At 39.7% G+C, this 20002-nt stretch overlaps 2 protein-coding genes across 2 annotated transcripts; both read left to right on the forward strand.

The window, feature by feature from the left end:
• The first annotated feature begins 213 nt into the window (after positions 1-213).
• On the forward strand, positions 214-13285 carry exosc10 (exosome component 10). The gene is made up of 25 exons (XM_042097043.1): positions 214-380; positions 736-872; positions 1044-1167; positions 1283-1387; positions 1477-1636; positions 1713-1821; positions 1908-1983; positions 2365-2475; positions 2658-2801; positions 2906-3096; positions 3257-3413; positions 3547-3695; positions 4011-4061; positions 4161-4272; positions 4377-4424; positions 4510-4591; positions 4698-4807; positions 4911-5000; positions 5104-5172; positions 5265-5358; positions 5458-5531; positions 12424-12667; positions 12789-12853; positions 12950-13023; positions 13113-13285. The coding sequence occupies exons 1-25, from the start codon at positions 255-257 to the stop codon at positions 13141-13143; spliced, it is 2733 nt and encodes a 910-aa protein (XP_041952977.1). The 5' UTR covers positions 214-254; the 3' UTR covers positions 13144-13285.
• Positions 13286-13960: 675 nt separating this feature from the next.
• On the forward strand, positions 13961-18263 carry srm (spermidine synthase). The gene is made up of 8 exons (XM_042097053.1): positions 13961-14245; positions 15098-15218; positions 15314-15406; positions 15536-15689; positions 15984-16067; positions 16306-16451; positions 16541-16663; positions 16765-18263. The coding sequence occupies exons 1-8, from the start codon at positions 14115-14117 to the stop codon at positions 16780-16782; spliced, it is 870 nt and encodes a 289-aa protein (XP_041952987.1). The 5' UTR covers positions 13961-14114; the 3' UTR covers positions 16783-18263.
• The last annotated feature ends 1739 nt before the right edge of the window (positions 18264-20002 follow it).

The raw sequence follows: 20002 nt of genomic DNA on the forward strand, positions 1-20002 counted from the left end.
GATATAGAATTATTTCTCTGTTTTCACTTGCACTTGGAGAGAGTGCATGATGATGCCAATTGGTTGAGTGAGGAACAAAGCGGAAATAGGCCTAACTTATCTGGTTAACTTATCTGTTTTTGCCTTTAACAAACTTTAAAAAAGTGATTTTGCCACAGTTTGCAATAAGTGTGTCAGGCCAAGCAGACTCAAGTAGGTTTCAGTTACGTTGCAGTGAATTCTCGTCTCTCGCGATTTCAGCTCAGCGCAGAAACATGGCCGCCTCCACGAGTAGAGGTGGTAGAGACCAACAAAGTGGTAATTCCACACTAAATGACGGCTCGGAGACCGAAGGAAACGAGTTTTGTCCAGGATTCAAAGATGTCGATTCATTTGTTAAGGTTAGGCCAACAGTTTTTCATTGCTTATACTGTGTTGACAGTCAACGGCTTGTCAAAGTGCCTGGCTTGCTGTATGTGTAAGACAACGTGGATGCAATTGCTAGCTAGTTAGCTAAGCAATTTTTAAATTTCCTCTAACATTCTTTAATATCTTGTCATGTCAACAGTACTGAACATTTTATCATAATATCAATGGACACAATTCCACAAAATCCGCACTGCAAAGTGCGTCAAGCGAATCAGGTGCAACATACACGCTTTCGGATAGCTAAATAGGCTAACTTTGTTGTCAGTCACTGGCATACGTTCCAATGCATTACCATGATCTATACAAAAGACTGATGTGTTTCAACAGCATGGTTTGGGGACTGTTGTCACAGCCACAAAAGCCTCTGCAGCTCTGCCTCAAGCTGGAGATGAATATGATTTTTACAGAAGCTTCCCAGGATTCCAGGAGTTCTGCGCTACTCAAGGGGACAGGGTTCTACATAGGTGGGTATTTAAGAAGTTATCACTGCAGTAAGTTGTTACATGTTTGCATATTTTATGTCTATGTATGAAGAGTTAACGGATACCTAGATACATTAGTTGCATGCAGCATAATGGGATATGGACCTGTGCTTTGAGTGTTTACTGGAGCCTGTGTTTTCTGCTTGCTACTAGTATGAGTCTGCTAATGCAGCACCATGGCTGTAGGTCTCACTTACGAGACCGCAACAAGCTGACAGGACTAGAAGATCGATTTGATCTGGTGGTGGATGCCAATGATTTGATTCTAGAGAAAGTGGTAGGTGTCTGTGTTCCCATGCATTCAATTCAACAAGTAAGAGTTCTGCCATTCTATGCATACACAACAGGTACAGTTGTTAAAGGTTTACCTGGTGTGATTTGTATTTGTTTAGGGTATTCTTCTCGATGAGGCTGCAGGGGTTAATAGAACCCAAGAGCCTGTAATGCCTGTTGGCTATCAGCCTCCCAAAATAGTTGTCTCCAGCTGGAATCGCAAGGTGAGGTTTGCATGACACTAGAAAAGTATCATACTCAAACAATTCATTATGCAATGATCAGGTTGCTCATGCTGCTGTTTACATTGCAGGGGAGTGGCTCTGGTCACAGCCCTGAGACCTTCAGACTCCTGCATGCCAAAAATGTCCAGCGTCCACAGATGAGGTTCAAAGACAAAGTCGACAACAGCAACACACCGTTCATCCCCAAAATCTTTGTGAAGCCCAACGCAATAGTACCTCTGCCCACATGTAAGCATATTGACAAACAGTCTGTCTGTTTTAGCCTGACAGTACGTGACCCTGCTGACCTGATCCTCTCTTTTAGATTTCACTAATAAACACCTTCACAAGCAGCGGCCAGAGGACCTGGATGTCCCTGCGGCCCTGGCAGACTTCATCCACCAGCAGAGAAAACAGGAGCATATGGAGGACATGTAAGACTTGCTCACTTGGTTAGCTTGCTTTTTGAGATGACAAAAATGTGATGATTATTGTATAACATTGCCATTCATTCTCTCAGGTTCTCTCATCCATACCAACATGAACTTGAGAATCTTACCATGCCAGAAAGTTTAGCATGTAGACCAGAGCCTCAGGTACTGTTTATTTTATTGTTCTTCACTTTTCCACTGTTATCCACTAATTTGAAAGCATTGAGATGTTTGTCTTGCTATTGAAATGAAAAAAGTGAGTTGATAGATAGATAGATAGATAGATAGATAGATAGATAGATAGATAGATAGCATTGTTTCCCACAGAATTGAATTCTATTTGTGGTGGTAGGTGGTAGGTTTGCAGAACTTGAATGCAACAGTTTTTAGAAAATTAGCGCAGCGTGGTTATGATGCTAACCAGATTTAAGCACAATTTAGTAAAACCTGGAAAATCATTGTGTGGTGATCAATGTTGGCCGCCACAAATAAGTCAATGTATGGGAAACACTGGATAGATGTTCATACTCTGTTTGATGCCCACAGATGTACAAACCATTGGATGAGACTAACTGCCAATTTATAGACACATTGGATGACCTGGTCGCCTTGAATGAGAAGCTGTGTAACACCACTGTATTTGCAGTGGATTTAGAGGTAATGATGCAATACAAGTAGTCATATGAGAACTGTTGTTAAAGAGTTGTTCTTCCAGATTTGTGGACATGATGGGTGTCATATGTAAATAGGCCTGTGCTTCTCAAAGAATGAAGGCCTTTTCAAAAATTGAAGTATGCCGATATTGCCCCCAAAAAGTCACAACCGATTCCTTTTTCCAGCACCATTCCTACAGGAGTTTCCTTGGCATAACCTGCTTGATGCAAATTTCAACAAGGGACGAAGACTTCCTTGTAGACACCTTGGAATTGCGCAGTGAGATGTATATCCTCAATGAGTGTTTCACAGATCCCAACATTGTTAAGGTAATTGTGAAACATGCTTAATCATATGCATATCCAGAGGACATATTCAGACTTTTCTGAAAAATAAACTGCAATTTTTATATTATGGTTATGATTCTTCTCAGGTTTTTCATGGGGCAGACTCTGACATTGAGTGGCTGCAGAAAGACCTTGGCCTCTACGTTGTCAACCTGTTTGACACGCATCAGGCATCACGTGCTCTCAACCTTGGTAGGAACTCATTGGATCATCTCCTGAAGGTGTTCTGCAACATCGACACAGACAAGCGCTACCAGCTGGCTGACTGGAGAATTCGGTAAACAGGAGCCACAGTGGTTTCTACATGCTTTGAATACTCTACATGGTATCTATTCACCATTTCTCACTGGTGATCGAATTTGAGGTTGATTGCACTTTGCTACGGCTATTATTGCCAACGTGTTTTGTGATGGGAGGGCTTTGTCTTTGACTTGTAGGCCTTTGCCCGAAGAGATGTTTCAGTATGCTAGGGGGGATACTCACTATCTCCTGTATGTGTACGACCGGCTGAGAGCAGACCTACTGGACATTGGCAAGGGTCTGCCCTCCGTCTTGCAAGCAGTCTGGAACAGGAGCAGGGAGATCTCCTTAAAGGTGAAGCCCTGAAAGACTGACTGATTGTCCACAGTTTTAATCGAGAGTTTTCAGGTCTAGCCATTGTGATTATGTAGTGTAATGATTTGTGATACAGATGATTATTCCTCTGTTTTCCTCTCCCTTCATTTAGAAATATGTGAAGCCGATCTTCACAGAGGAGTCCTACATGGATATGTACAAGAAGCAGAAGAAGATTTTCAACACACAGCAGCTGACTGCCTTCAGGCTTTTGTATGCATGGAGGGATAAGCTGGCCCGGGAGGAGGATGAGAGCACTGGGTATGTTTTATACACTCACGTTTTTCACACCGTGGTAATCCACCGCGGTAATTAAGATAATTAAAATTGAAACAGTAATTGTCAAAAATTTCATCATGGTTTGCCGTTACACTGGTAACCATTATGTCCCTACGAGCCACTATACCTGTTTTACATTTCCAGAGCTGAAGCTGTGTATGAACACCTGCTTTTTTTCATGCTAACACTGAATATACAGTTTAGGAGTGTGAAGAGCCATTTGCTAAATTTGAAGAGTGTAGAATCGTATGACCGTATGAGTCAGTGTGGTTCATACTTTGTGTGTTTTGTTTTCAGCTATGTGTTGCCTAATCACATGTTGATGAAGATTGCAGAATTGTTGCCCAAGTAAGTTTCCTCCACCTACTCCATTTCCAGCTGAGATGTGTGTTGTTTTCATAGTTTAGGACTGTCCACTAACTTCTGTTTTTTTTTTTTTTTTTTTAGAGAGCCACAGGGCATTATCGCCTGTTGCAGTCCTACCCCTCCCATGGTCCGCCAGCAGATTAATGAACTTCACCAGCTGTTGAAGCAAGCCAGAGAAATGCCGCTTCTCAAGGTAGGGCTCCTGGACAGAAATCCTGAGCCCCACCCCCTCAGAGTTTACTCCTATACCTTAATCACTGAATAGTTTTTGAATCCCTCTACTTGCTTTTTTTGCAGAGTGAAATAGTGGCTGAGAAAAAGAAAGTGATCACCCCTATAAGAAAGGTTTGTTGTGTCAAAATGATCTGGTGTGTTTTTGTACATTACACATTCACATGATGACTGACCAGTGTTGCTGTGTCATCTGTAGCCCTCCCAGGAGTCCTCCCTATTCTCTCCTCATGACACATCCCGCATCTCCGAAAGTGACTTGGTTGACCGGTCTCTGCAAGGTATAGTTGCGATTTGCCTCCCACTGTTCCTCTTTGTTGTCGGCTATTACACATTATCCTGTGATGGCATGTGAGTGAATTCCTTCTCCCTTGTCCCATATGCTAGAGACCCCAATTAAACGTGGAATCCTCTTCTCTGAAGAGGAAGACCAAGATGAAGCTGACGCACAAGCCTTGGCTGGTCTTGTTGCTTCAGCTAAAATTAAACTGTTTGAGGTAGTCATATCAAAGATTAATCTGTCACACAGAATGTATGCAAGTCATGCAATCTCATTAACTGCAGATGTAACAATTTGTCCTTTAAACTGTTGTGTTGAAGGAAGTGACTGAAAAGGTGCCTGATAAACTTACTGTGGCACAGCAGAAAGCCCACAGAATCTTGGAGTCATTTGAGAACCCCTTCAAAATGGTAATATGTCTTCTATTAAGATGTATCTATGTAAGACATGGGCATGTTAATTGGTTAAGTGCTGATTCTTTGTATGTTTTTTTTTTTTTTTTTTGTATTGTAGTATTTGCCATCAAAGAATATCCATATTAACAAAAATGCCAAGTTTGACCCATCATCAAAGGTGTATGAGGTATGCCAATGTTTTTGTCATTTCTGATTTACCTGGTACAAGAATGTGCATAATGTTGATAATGTTCTGTCCTGTTCTTCCTTTTTTTTCAGATTAGCAACAGATGGAAGCTTCGTAGTATTGAACAACAACAAAAAGAGGCCCAGGAAAAGCAGAAGACCAGGGAGCAGGCAAAAAAAGCAAAAGGTATGAATATGGTATTTCCACCAAAAATGCAAACCACCTTGTGTTTTACAATCTAATAATACAATTGTGGATGCAACTTTTTATTCTTTTTTTTTACAGAGGAACGGAAAAAGGCCAAGAAAAGTTACCAAGAATCACTTCAGAACGTTGCTACTGTTCGGCAACAGGCAATGGTAAGTAAACTACCGTCTTACTAGAAAACAACCTTCTTACTAAAAATCTAACTTTTTCCTTAAAAAAAGTACATACATTGCCACTTGAAAGTTTGTGAACCTTCCAGATATGATCATTATTTTGTATCTATCTATCTATCTATCTATCTATCGATCTATCGAATGTCTGTCTGTTATTCGCATATCTCTCGAACCGTTTGTCTGATTGATTTCAAACTTGCCAGGTGTCTTGCTATGGGCACGAGTACATGTATGTGCAGTGTTTGACGTTGGTAAGCGGAGTTTTGGCAGCACTGAATCACGGGGTCAAGATGTTTGGATGATTATCATGTCTGACATCAATAATAAAGACTCCCAGTATGCAGTTTGCTTGCATAAAATAATTCCACAGATTTTGCAACAACACACCAACAAACACGGGTATGCAATGGTTATTCAAAATGACGTAAAAATTCTATGCAATAAACTGACACTTTGAATAGCCCAGGCGACTTTGGACTTGAGACTTTGAATAAAGCAACGACAATTTCGACTGTAAGGTCCCAAACTGAAACGAGTGATAGGATAATGGTCGCGAATTTGAGGACGTTTCAGAATGCCACACAGCTAGACAACGAGTGGCAGACAGAGCGACATGTCATCAAAGGCTGTTTTTGAGTCACATCATTGCAAATCTCATATGATGCAATTTTCTACAAAATGGTTTGCCTTCAATAAGTTATTCAATATGCTAAACATATAGCCTTATCAAAGCTTTAGACAAGTGACAGACAGAGCGTGATGTCACTTATAGGTTACCAGAGATAGTTGAGTCACATTGTTGCAAATTTCATACGATGATGCATCATTCCACAAAATGGTTTGTCTTCTCTATCAGGAAGTTATTTAATATGCTTAAAGCTGCAGTTGGCAAGATTTGTTTGATCATATTCACTGAAACCGACACTATGCTCCGACAGAACAACATATATCAGCCGGTTTTAGAGTAAAACTCACACTTCTACCTCCACCTAGAGCCTTATTTGTTTTGCAAAAATCCACAGCTCCCGGTTCTTCTGGTCCAATCAGAGCAAGGCTGTGTGAGATCTGACTGTCAATCACAGTCTATTAGAGGGAGAGCAGCTTCACAGAAGAGAACTTCTGACGGCAAATTTGAGGAAAAGTTGGTAAACCACCTTCTTACCTAATTTGAGGGTGCTGATTCTGAATATTTTGTTTACCAAGCTCAATTCTGAGTTCTAAGCCGCATAATCAGCATTTTAACATAAAATAGCGATTGTTTTTGCTTATTTTTCCCTAAATTGGGTTGATTTCAAAAGTAATCACTAAAACCAAATTAAAGCATTAAAGAACCCATACTATAGTTTATTAACATATTTAATGGAAACATGATTACAGTTAACATGTAATAAACTTCGGAAATTCTAATCAAAACACAACCATATTTTCTATTGCTAACATAGTGAGTCCCTCATGTGGTGTTTAATGCATTTCATCACAATAACAACTCTCACAGATAACCTTCAACTCAGAATATATCCTACAGTACATATGAACTAAGATAGCGGGAATCAGCCTAATGCAGAACTGCATCTACCATTAGCAACAACCGACAAGTAAAAAACATTTTACATCTAGTAACACTGAATTTTTGTATGTGTCCTTGCCTCCATACTAGAGCTTGATAATGTGCTCTTCTTATTTGCCATTGAGCTGCATCACTTGTTGGTGGTAGAGCCTCCGATCCTCGACATCTAGAAAACCGAGTGGCTTTGGCATAGTTTTGCCACGATACCAAAATTATGACTTCGAAACAATACCTTCCATAAATATCTTGATACTCGATACTGAAACAATATCCTAATCCTAAAATATCTGGAAAAGAAAGGACACAGGCCTCCTCCAAGTGTATTCGGTCATTTGTGTTGAATTTGGTGCACTTTTGGTCAATTCTGGGTTTTAAACTTCTAAACTTCTTACTTAATTATTATTTTTGTAGTCAGTAAAATAGTAGTTTGTGTGTGATTAAGTCCTTTATTGTTTGTTATAGTTCATTTATATTGTGTGGTGTTTTGGCAATAAATTACCATTAAATAGCCAAAGTAGGCTAGATCAAGGTCAGTGTTCAAATTACTGCATGCAAATCACTTAATGCTATGCAGAAGAGCCTAATCTTAAGGCCATCTGATGTAGGCTACCCTAGGCCTTCCCGTGTTTATGGGATTTCTTTGACAGTTGCAAAGGGGAAAAAAGTGAAGATACTCTTCTTTGCTCCCACTGAAATTAAATAAATATGTTTCAACCACTCCGGTCTTAATCAGATAGGCCTACACCATTATCTGTTGCAATATCTGTGTATAGCTGATGCTATTTTACCAGCGGGATAATGACTGTTGCGCCCAACGCAAATCTAAAATGGGGTGGTCTGTAGTAGCTACATTACTCATGGGTGTGGTTTGGGCGTAACATGCAATAAACCAATCAGAGCGTCATCTCACATGCCCTTTAACAACAGGCACGCTTGTTCCCTAGCTTATTGCTATTATGATGGTGGATTTGCCAGGCGCAGCCAGGAACGGTTCACAGCGCTATAGTCAGTTGGGAACAGTTTGCTATTGATTTTTCCTCTTGACAAGATGTAATACAGAAATTTCACTTTCCGATGTTTTGGGATCACTCTCACTGAATCACGAGGTTATGAATGCATGGTGATATTTTTGCAATGTAATCTAACATTACCTCACTATAGACAATGCAGATCTTCTGTCAGATAAGCTCTCCTCTCCCGTGCTGCTGCTGGGGCATTTGGGTTAAGTGGCATCGGCATGCAGTTCAACTCTAATATTCTCCTCTAATATTTCCTAATATAGGTCATCAACACATTCGTGATTCGTGGAAATGTGTACGCTAGATTTATACCTATTTTTTCACATCGGACACCACACTGATTTCCCTCGTGTAGCAATATTTGTCCTTGTACTGCATGACAGTAGGCTATTCACGATATTTTATGCAAAGTAGAGTTTGTAAACACGTTATCATCAACTTAATGCACGCACAACTTTTGTTTAGAATAACAATGAATGGACGCAGCAACTACAGAAATTGTAGCCAAGGCTGCTTTCTTTTACTATCTACGGTTGCTGGTTAACAGCACATAATAAGCTGATTTAAGCTAATTCACAAACTCAAGACTTCAAGGCCATCATGGATATAAAACGTTTTTTGAAAACAACGAAAGGATGGAGGGAACATGGCAAAGCGTAGAGTTATTTCAGATGGGCTACAACAACAAGGTAGGCAGTTGTGGTGCTTGTCAAAACCTTAGCGCAGCTGGAATAATGCTTATAGGCTGGTGTTAAAGCGCACACGATGTTTAAAGCCATACACAACAGTAAATTGGAACAAAACTAAAGGTAACTTTAGCCTTTATAGGGCTGTATAAAGTTGTCCAAAATAATAGGTCGTAATTAGGCGTCGTTGTTGTAAAGATATTGCATGTAGATGTACTATATAGGCTTCTACATTTTTAGTTGACCAATGCACGAACAAAACCTGGAAACGGACAAATATTATCAAGGCTTTGAATGTTTCCATCTGTGCACAGGGTGTCTGTAGATCGGTGTGCACAGCATTCATTCCTGCAGGCCTGTGGCCATGCATGCACCCTTAAAATAGTATCTGAATTTGCGCCACTGACTTTAGACCAGGAGGTTCCTGGTCTGTGGCGGAATTGTTTTCTGAAACTGCAAAAATATATACTTTTCGCTTGGGCGCACATGTACCTGTGGAGGGGACATTCCAATATGCGCTGACTGCAAAATAGGAAAGACAAAAGCGCGAGTATACAGTACAAAGTTAATTGCGCTGGAGTGAAGGATAGAGCCCTAGGTCTTTCTTTGATAGTTAACATCATTTGCTACCACATAACAAATACCAAATAACGATACAAAAGTGTCTTACAAACTTTCCTGCATACTTCTTAAATGTGCTGCAGTCAAATAGGTGTCCTAAAGACATAACTAGATCTTGAGCATCTATTACCAGTGTTGAATAAGCAGTTTTTGCAGTGATCACTACTGGACATTCCACATTGCTAGACAGCACTTGAGTGAGGATAGACTTATTTCCACTTCACAAATAACCATTGCTATCTGCAATAGCTACAGTACAGGGACATTAATCAGTTCATAGCTGAGGATTTGTCCTAGGTCCACTTCCCTTTCAGCATCATATGCAGTAATGCACTGGAGAATGTTTATTTTTGTTGCACTATAAAGATATCTTGTCTAATTTTTTTTGCAAATAATGCAATCTCCATAGCACTCTTCAGCACTCCTCAAACATGCACACTCTTCCATTTCTGCATGGCTGGAATTTGAATGATCGGAAAGAGCACCAGTGAGAAGTTTTAACTAGGCAAGCTCCTCTGTAAATACTGACTGGCCTTGCCCTAAAGACTGTTCATAATAGTTAGTGACAAAGGACTTTCTACAGAAAAATAAGCAGTCACCTACTATCCTATCAATTTATTATCAAGGAATCTATTTTGTTTCTAAACGTCGTACTGAATTTTAACTATTATTTCAATTATTATTATATTATATTATTTATTTTCAATATTATTTTAATTTGAGCTTATTTCATTTGCTACTTGAGGGTCATTGGGGTAATTCCTTTCCTATCCTACAACATATCTGAAACATAAAGAGTATATTAATGCATTGTTTTTTGTAATTCCTATGATATCTGATTGCAAAACCAAAAAGTATGTGAATTATGCTAATTAGCAAGCTTAAAACTCAAAATTGAGCTTGGTAAACAACATATTTGAATTCAGCACTCTCAAATTGTGTGAAATAGCCCATTTAGCCCCAATTTTGGCTAAGTCTCCTTTATCTGTCAGACTTGCCAACTGTAGCTTTAACAATAAACATTTCGCCTTAACTCAAAACAGCTTTTAGGCTTATGTCATTTTGATCTGTAAAAGTGTCACATGCGGCCATGCCTAAATTTTGCTTACTGCACATTAGTTATGGGCTAATATATTATAATATAATATTCAGTATTCATTATTGAATGCTTACCTGGAATGACGTTTTTCCCGATCATCTACAGGTTTTCTACAGGAATGGCATGTTTGAACGGGCACTGCACTAGTATCAATAATAACAATAATATTAAATATTATTAATAACAAATAATTTTCATATTAACAAAAACCATGAACATACAATCTACAACCCTGTAATAGAATTAATGCAAGGTGAACAGACAACTAACCAAGGAATGGCTTGCATTGACCATGTTATTCCAGGCTTTAATCTGGGTCTGCAAAACGGCTAAAAAAAGAGGCTGAAAAGGGCTTAAAAGAGACGATTGAGGCCATTGTTGCTTTAGGAGGTGCAACAGGCTACTGATTTTGAAGGGGTTTTTGCAGGGTTCCCACGGGTCATGGGATTTCTGCAATATCGTGGAATTTTGTTGTCTATTCCATTCATGGAAAGTCAGGGAATTTTGGCATATTTGGGGTAAAGTCATGGAATATCAGGGAATTTTGTTGTAGCAGTTTAAAATGTATTTGCCAAAATAATATTAATAATAATAATAAACACAAATATATTTCCATGAATTGGTGTATATCTGTGTGGTTATTAGCTTTACTTCTTGTTTTAGTGATTGTGGTCAGCCCAACTTTGTTTATTCAATGTCCATTTATTCATCTTCCGCTGAATCCGCTCTAAAAAAAAAAGTAAAAGATTATATTGTACTGTTCATTATAGGTCATGGAAATTAAGTTTTTTTGTCAGGGAAAAATTATGGAATTTTTGACTTGTAGTGGGAACCCTGTTAAAGTTAATATACAGTATTTTGTTTTGTTTCTGTCTATAACTTACATCAGTGTTTCTTAACTGGTGCGTCGGGATTTAAAATTGCTCATTCAAAATGCTACATTATGAGATCTAATATTGGACCTTTACTTTGTTAGACTTTATTTTGTATGTCAGTCATTGCCATGGACATATAGACAATGTTTATGTAACAGGACATGTTCGACATAATTTTAGCGGTAAACACTCAACCCTGAATATTTGAAGTAGGATATGGATTCACTTTGATTGAGGACATAATGGGATAGAAACCCCAGTGTGTGGTGTGCAGTGAATTGCTGGCACATGACTGCATGAAACCATCAAAACTAAAATGTCACATGGAAACCAAGCACTTCTGTCAAAGACAAACCTGTCGAGTAGCATATTTTGAAAGGTGACATGGAAACCAAGCACTCCTGTCAAAGACAAACCTGTCGAGTAGCCTACTTTGAAAGGTGACATCAGGAGTTGAAGACTTCACAAATGTAATGGCAAACATCAAGATGCCCCAAACAAATAGGTCTACAGGCACTTTGTGGGTGAGCATGTAGCTCACCATATCTGTTGTCTTGAACGCTAATAAAAAAATATGGGTGACGACTTGATAAACATGGTAAATTGTGGGTCCCAAAGCCAGACCAGTTAAGAACCACTGACTTACATGGTCTGCATTACAAATCGGGCTTTAGAATTGTTTAATATGGTTATTTCTATACAGAGACCTTTGCATATATATGGTTGCTGAGTGACATTCGAATGAGTTAAATGTCACATTCAAAATGAAGAGACCACTGCAAATTTGATTATGATCGCCAACTCAGCCGTAGGATGACATCAGAAAAATGTTTAGTGGTCTCTTAATTGTTTACAAAGCTGTATTTTTACACAAATATCTAAGATTTCCCAACTTTAAAGCGGCACTATTAAGTTGCAGTGGATCAGAATGACGTGCTTCCTTTATTTATGAGCATTACAAACAAATGGCAGTTTTCATAAATTGTTCTCTCTCCCCTTTCCAGGAGACTGGACAACCTGGAGGAAAGAAGAGGGAGAGAGTTGACAGCGACATGACCGAGGAAACCCCTAAACCCAGCGCAAAGTTCCTCAAACCTGCAGACACACCAGGCGATGTACCTTCGTTTCCTGCCGCCAAGGCGAAAGCCAAGAAAGCGGCACAACAAAATGCAGACACCGAACCTGCTGCCCAACCCGAATCCTTCACTCCCTTTGACTACAGCAAGTCAAAGCTCAAGGTTTTTTCTGGTATGTCATTTCATCTAGTTGAACTACGAGCACAGGGTTTACAGAGTTGCAGCCCCTGTAATTTTGTTCTTAATGAATACAAAGAACAAGTCTCACATGTCAACATGCCTTTTTCCAACAGGAGGTAAAGCGAAGGATTCAGGACAATTTGACCCAAATAAAGAGGTTCATGATCCTAACAGAAAGGTACTACATTAACACATAGAATTAACATTTGTGCAAGGTATGCAAAATATATTACAAAAGAAGAAGACTAAGTGCTGAATATAATTTGTGTTGTAGAAAAATCCTAAAGGGAATAAACAAGGTGCTGCTGGAGGCAGGAGTATGTCCTATATGGCTGGCAAATCTAACCGGTAATATAGCCTAGTGATCATCCAATTCAAGTGTTTATTTTATTTGCCATCATTCTGATAAATTGTTGTTTTTTTACTCTCTATTGCAGTGGATTCCGTCACAACTGGCCCAAGAGATAGACCATTCCTACCATGTTTTTTTTATTATTATTATTTCCTAATGCATGATTTCTCTTGTTCTCCCACCTGGTGTTCACCCTCAGATGTCGAACAATAATTAACTCATTGATTGATTTTAAAATAAAATGTGTGGATTTCTTCATTTGTCTGTCATTTCTTTATTTAGACACCGGTGGTGTATTAATAATACCAAAAGCAATATGGGATTAACCGCCAAAATTCCTGCTTCATGACTGGGAACATACTGGAATGCTATTTCACCTAGACGTTTTGGGAATAGACTTTAATCCCTCTTAAATCAAACAAACGTTTAGAGAGAACAAGTTAAATGAGAAAATGTTCTATTGAATGAAAACGGTAGACTCGATAGTCAGTGGAAAACTACAGAATTTTCAATACCTAACGGGTTGTAACTGGAGCCTAGTGGGATATAAAGAACACGGTCCCCGGGGGTGTTTTTGCGCGTTTTGGTTTACTTCTTAACAAATCCAGTGATTGACCATAAATTATACCTGTCAGTGATACGAACCACCCACCTGTAGACAATTTACGGATACAATCGTTTATATCTGCTTTCGTAAATTCGTGACAGACAATGGCAATAACGCTTAATTTAGAGTCCATCGGTTTATCTAAAAAATATAACTTTCAAATGTATCGCTACACTACTTTGCTGGCGGCCTGGCGCTCTCACGTGGGCTTCCCTAGACAGTAGCATGTCAACCTAACATTCACCAGTTTTTTTCTCCAGTCATCTATTGGTCAATTAGACTCTTGTGTGTTGCGTATGCTGTCTTCCATTCGTCTGTGGCACACCTAAAAGTTAGGTTGCACTCAAGAGTACGCCCAACGTGTCAGTCGGTGGCAAAGATTTTTGCACTGTAGTCGTTGCGATTCTGGCATTTGTGGCGTTACAGTCTCTCAAACAGCTATTTAGCTATATATTTTTTCCTTTTTAGATTGTATAGAGAATGGACAGCATAAAGGATGGATGGTTCACTGAAACGTGCACACTATGGCCTGGACAAGCAATGAGTCTTCAGGTCGAAGAGGTTCTGTATCATAAAAAATCAAAATTTCAGGATGTCATGGTTTTTAAAAGGTTGGTCCTCTTGTTTGAACCCAGCATTTGATGTCGTTCTTGAATGAAAATCTGTATTTGGGGAAATTAAAACGACAGGTATTAGCTAGGGAGCTATTAGCAATGCAAGTAACATTCAAATTTCTGCTTTGATTTTGTATGGCAGCAACGTTAGCACTAGCTCTCCTGCACTTGATGACTCGCCTTGTGATATTTACAGAGAAGACGGGCTCTGATATTTAGTAGGCGGGTGTGAAGTTGATCTAGCACTGCTACCTAGCTTTCTTCAAAGCGTCCCGTGCAGGATATCGCTTTCCCTTCGTTACTTGTTTATGTGCTGGCGAACGAAAGCTAATTTACCTGACCAGCTGTTGTACTGCTAGTCATCATTAGCTAACATTCACTCAGCGTTAATCTTTCAGCTGGCTAACGGTATGTTTTACAGCCAATCTTGCTAAAGCGAACTGTTAATTATCAAGAAGGTAACTTAAACGAATTGGTTGTGTTGTGGTGTAATGCTCATAAGACTGTCTTCTTATAATGTTAACTCAGTTACTACTGGTTTAAGTTGACCGCTACCCATCACAAAATAGCTGCTAGCTGTGATTGAACATTAAGAAGCTGGAGTGTCTGTACATGTGTCAAAGCATGCGACATTTACCAGGGCACCTGTCCTTCCCGTCAGTGTTTCCTGCTAGCGTTATGACCACTTCAGTTGAGTAACTGACATACTTGGTGATCTGATGCCTACATTCTAGTTATGGAAAGATGCACATTGAGTTGTTTGTCATGCTTGACAGTAACAGATTAACTCTTATTCTCTTGCTCATCTATTGTGTCATTTATTTGCCAATGCTCATGTCCTGTCTTCAGCAAAACGTACGGGAATGTCCTGATTTTGGATGGGGTTATCCAGTGCACAGAGCGAGATGAGTTTTCATACCAAGAGATGATCGCCAACCTACCCTTGTGCTGTCACCCTTGCCCCAAAAAGGTATCTGTGCTTAATTGTGTGGTTTAACATCCATGTAGTTATTATTACATTGTTTTTTAATTGCAGCAGGTAATGGGACTGCCTCTCTCTGTCAGGTCCTGATCATTGGTGGAGGGGATGGGGGTGTTTTGAGAGAGGCTGTGAAGCACCCTCTGGTGGAGTCTGTGGTCCAGTGTGAGATTGATGAGGTAATCCACCCTGTTTCAGTCCAAGACTGCTGCAACACTGGCCATCTCATTTGCCATCAAGTATTGTGTGGAATTGTTACTTTCATAGAGTGTGATCATCAGTACCATATTGGCCTGTCCTTCTGGTAGGATGTAATCACTGTCTCCAAGAAGTACCTCCCTGGAATGGCAAAGGGCTTCTTCAGTCCCAAACTCACCCTGCATGTGGGAGATGGCTTTGAGTTCATGAAACAGAACCAAGACGCCTTTGATGTCATCATTACTGATTCATCTGACCCTGTTGGTGAGAGGAGTTTCTCAGTAACTGCATCTCTACCCAAAAGAATGTTATGTTTTGGAACACGAGTTCACCATAAGTCCAAGTTTCTGATTAACACCTCACAAAACTTAAAAACGACCACAGATCATGTCATTAAGTTTATCAACCTACAAAGCAGGTTTGCCTATTGGTTGCTTGTTGTTTTAAGTTGCCTCAAAAATCACTCAATCATGCTTCATTAAAGAGGACCTTGGATATACTCTGCATGCTAGATTCCATAACCTATTGAATCGATGGAAAATGTGTTTTTGACGACAGGTCCAGCAGAAAGTCTGTTCAAGGAGTCTTACTACCAACTTATGAAGACTGCTCTACGGGAAGGTGGAATTCTCTGTTGCCAAGGTGATTTGTTCAATACTCATGGGCAGTTGTCTCAAAACTATACATGATTGATGGCTAGTTTTGTCTTACTGATTTATACTGATTTGTGGTGGATTGGGTTTTCTACAAGTTTATAACTTTGTTCTGACATAGATCATGTGTCAGAAATAGAAAAGAGTTCTGGGTATGAGCTTTAACTAGAAAATACAGCAGAAAGAATCACCAACCTACCTTTGCACTGTTTCTTTAACTTTCACAGGAGAGTGTCAATGGCTCCATTTGGAGCTGATTAAAGAGATGCAGACCTTTTGCAAGTCTCTTTTCCCAGTAGTGGATTACGCCTACTGCACCATTCCCACCTACCCAAGTGGCCAAATTGGCTTCATGCTGTGCAGTAAAAACGCTGTGAGTGTTGACGTCTGCTTCTCCTTAACACATTTACTGTGTAAATAATACTCTCTGCAATGTTTAATGGGGAACAATTTGGTCCACAGCAAACAAATTTCAGAGAGCCTGTACGAGAAATGACAAGAGAGGAAGTGGAAAGCATGGGCCTGAAATATTACAACCCTGAAATCCACAAAGCTGCCTTCGTCCTCCCAGAGTTTGCCCGGAAGGTAAGTTGAAGGGCGATCAACCCAACTTGATCCTGCTTTATCCTGTGGACCATGCACTATGTTTCCTACCCTCTTTTTTTTTCCCGGTGTTCCCTCCTTAGGTACTTTATGAGTCGTAAATCCGTGCACAAGGACGGCCACTTTCTCCCACTCAGCCCTCTGTGACCACAGAACCAAATCCACACCACAAGCTGCAGTACCTCCACTCACCCCAGACGCTATCCGAGTTCACCACTGACAAGGACCTGAGGTCAGGCCCATGGAAAAGAAGATCGCTGTGGTTATGGCCTCTGCGGGGGGAACACTGTGCTTTCAGACAGTTGCAAATCCTTCCAGTGCTTCCTTCCAGCCTTCCACATCACTTTCCGTTTAGGCTATTTTGGTTCGTATTTTTTCTTCTCTGTTAACATCCACACCCAACTGTTTTTGATCAAAATGATAATACTTTCATATTTGACCCCCAAATATTATTTTTTATTTTAAAAATCGTAATATTACAACTCAACATGGTATAATCAATCTAAATTTAGAATTTGTCTTGATATTATGACAAACATGGCACATTCAGCAATTATGAAGATACTAGAACTTTCTTTTATATGGTATTGTTTTCTCTTTTAACATCATTAAGTCATTCAGGCTTAATGGCGCCATTATTCAGACATGGATGGTACAACGACAGCGATTCATGTTAGAAATACAGACTCAAAAACTGTTGGTCAACCATATTCAAAGAAATGGATTGCTGGCTCGCCAATCAAGTCTTAAATTTGTAGCCAATGATGGACAAGATGTGCTACATGTTTCATGGAGAACTGAATGTTAGTGTTTATTTTATAGTGTAGAAAATATGGCGTTGATAATAACAGCCTGACAGAGAGTTGAGGAAGGAATTTTGCTGTTAATGTGATAACCGAACCAAATGGTTAAATTTAGTATGGGGACTAAAGATTGCTACAAACGTTACTGTTACTCTATGTGGTGTAACTGGATTTGAATAAGGTACTAAAGATATGGCCTAACCAGGGGAACAAGCTGTGTATAACTTTATGCCTACTGACATTGTGTGTGTGTGTGTGTGTGTGTGTGAGTGAGAGAGAGAGAGGAAAGAAAGAAAGAATTGAAATTCATGGGTCACGACAAAACTAGTAAATGCCTACTTTGTGAAGACTAGCGCATACATTGTTTCACAAGAGCTCACCACTACAGAGCATTTCATGAGTTCTCATTGTGTGTGCGGTCACCAATATAAGCCTTGGTGGAGGGTCTTAATGTCAAACGTGCAAAAATGCAGCTGTCAATTTGTCGTTTGAATTGTTAAGGGAAAACTGAACCTGTGAAGTGTGCTTGCACCGCGAGGCTCACTCAAACACCTAGCAGGGTGTGCAAGGAAATTCTTTAGTTAATCAGTGCTGTTCGAATAAAGCAACTGGAATTGCCTCCCCTTTCACCACCCCTTCGGTATCTGGTGTGTACATACATCACTCATGTATCTTTATGAGCTGTGTTTTATCTCTTAATCACTCATGTATGATTGCTATGATCAAGTTTATAATGTGGAGTCCTGGGAAGATTTTCAAATAAAAGGCAGTAAAATGGAGTGCTATGTTGCTTTTAGTGTTTTTTTGTTTTGTTTTTTTATATCTAATCATTTCAGTAGTAGACCTACTTTGGTTACAGTAAAACCCCCACAATGTCTGGACTATAATGTTTTTTACACATAGCAAACACCAAACCCTAAAGAGTTGTATATTGATTAGATCTTCCGAAGGAATGTGAAACCTCAGACTGATGACATGCATGGCAACATTTTGAGCAATTGTTGGACAATCATATTCTTGTACATTCCCACTGATATCGGGAAACTTTTTTTTTTGTTTTTCATTTTTGCATCCAGAGGACACTAACTTCTTCCCCTACATAAAGACGTTTGTGGAGGTTTGGTGAGGTCCCCTTTTCACTCTAGCCTATCACATGCTTTAACAGTTTAAGCATTAAAGGAAATTGGCACATTTCATCACGTTATAAACATCACCTGGCTTGCATATGTTACCATCCTATGCCTGTGCAGAGTTAAGATTGGCCAGGCAATGAGCCGGGAGCATAATTGATCATCTTTGAGGCCACTGTCTGAGGTATTCGTATGAACCGTCATGCAGTTGATCAGTAGACAAATTGTCCTGAGCATCCTATCACAACACATGGAACCGGTTATATGGTGCCCATCAACATTTCTCGAACAGTTGCCCCATGTATCATCTTGAGGCTTGTCAAGGTTCAGTATATGTTGATGTTCCTCCACAAGATGGCAACCAGCGCCTGTTCGGTGCTACAACTCAATTGCTCCATTGATGCTCCATGTCGGTTCATATGAATACCACTCCGAGTGCAGGAGGAACCGGTTGTGCGCCTCACAAGTCATGACCCTTAAGTCTATCTTGGGGGGGGGGGGGGGGGAGAATCATACCATCATTTGAGTAGAAAAGTTAATCTTGAAAGATCAAAACACCTTCCAAAATGCACTTTGACCCACATAATGAAACCCGCAAAATAGAGTGTTATCCAATCTAAAAATACAGTAGCCTACTCATTGCTCTACAACAATGTGTCAAAAAGGCTGGATATTAAAATTTCAGAGACGTGCATCAGTTTTACGTTTGAATGAGTGTTGGGTTCTATTTGGATGCGCATGTCATTCAGCCCGCCACGAAATCTTCAAACGCATCTTCCAACTTTGCTTCAGGGACTTTTAGTCGACGCTGGCGCTATGCTAATTTCTACTCAATCCACGCGCCCTAAACTCCAGTCAAATCATATCCTACATTGGGAAATAAAGTTGATTGGGCTCAACAGGATACAATTGTGTGTGTGCGCGTGCATACCTGAACGGTCACGTTTCAGATGAGGTGAGTGGGCGTCCAATTGTGGTGTTTAAACCCAGTTACCTAAATCAACCTTAAAATATTCACTTTCAATGTAGGCTACTTAAATGCTCACCAACGAATAGACACGTCTTAAAGAAAAGGCAGCTATTTAATTTAGGGTCTCTAGGAGCAATGCTTCCATCTTTAAACTTGGTGCAGCTTTATTCCTGTGTGCGTAATTGATCTCTCAGCAGTTTTATTCGACACTTTAGTATATGACGCTGCCTCGAGACTGCCTATTTGTTTTTGCACCTGCAGGATTTAATTAGAGAATATGATCAGATGATGAGAAATGAAAAGTAATGGTAATGTAATGTTTCCTATTTTTCATCTTTTCTGATGAGATGATTCAGATTTTTTAGACATTAGATTTGAAACGTTTACAATAAGAAAAGTGCACGTTGGGTGATCTTTC

The sequence above is a fragment of the Alosa sapidissima genome, chromosome 7 (assembly GCF_018492685.1).
Source record: "Alosa sapidissima isolate fAloSap1 chromosome 7, fAloSap1.pri, whole genome shotgun sequence".
NCBI classification, from domain to species: Eukaryota; Metazoa; Chordata; class Actinopteri; order Clupeiformes; family Clupeidae; genus Alosa; species Alosa sapidissima.

Excerpts from the sequence above, each read along its gene's own strand:
- exosc10 (XM_042097043.1), top strand. The coding sequence starts at position 255 with ATGGCCGCCTCCACGAGTAGAGGTGGTAGAGACCAACAAAGTGGTAAT. Across the intron at positions 2,476-2,657 it reads TATTTGCAGTGGATTTAGAG|CACCATTCCTACAGGAGTTT; the intron begins GTAATGATGCAA and ends TCCTTTTTCCAG. Across the intron at positions 4,808-4,910 it reads CTAAAATTAAACTGTTTGAG|GAAGTGACTGAAAAGGTGCC; the intron begins GTAGTCATATCA and ends GTTGTGTTGAAG.
- srm (XM_042097053.1), top strand. The coding sequence starts at position 14,115 with ATGGACAGCATAAAGGATGGATGGTTCACTGAAACGTGCACACTATGG. Across the intron at positions 15,690-15,983 it reads TGATTCATCTGACCCTGTTG|GTCCAGCAGAAAGTCTGTTC; the intron begins GTGAGAGGAGTT and ends TTTTGACGACAG. Across the intron at positions 16,452-16,540 it reads TGCTGTGCAGTAAAAACGCT|CAAACAAATTTCAGAGAGCC; the intron begins GTGAGTGTTGAC and ends TTTGGTCCACAG.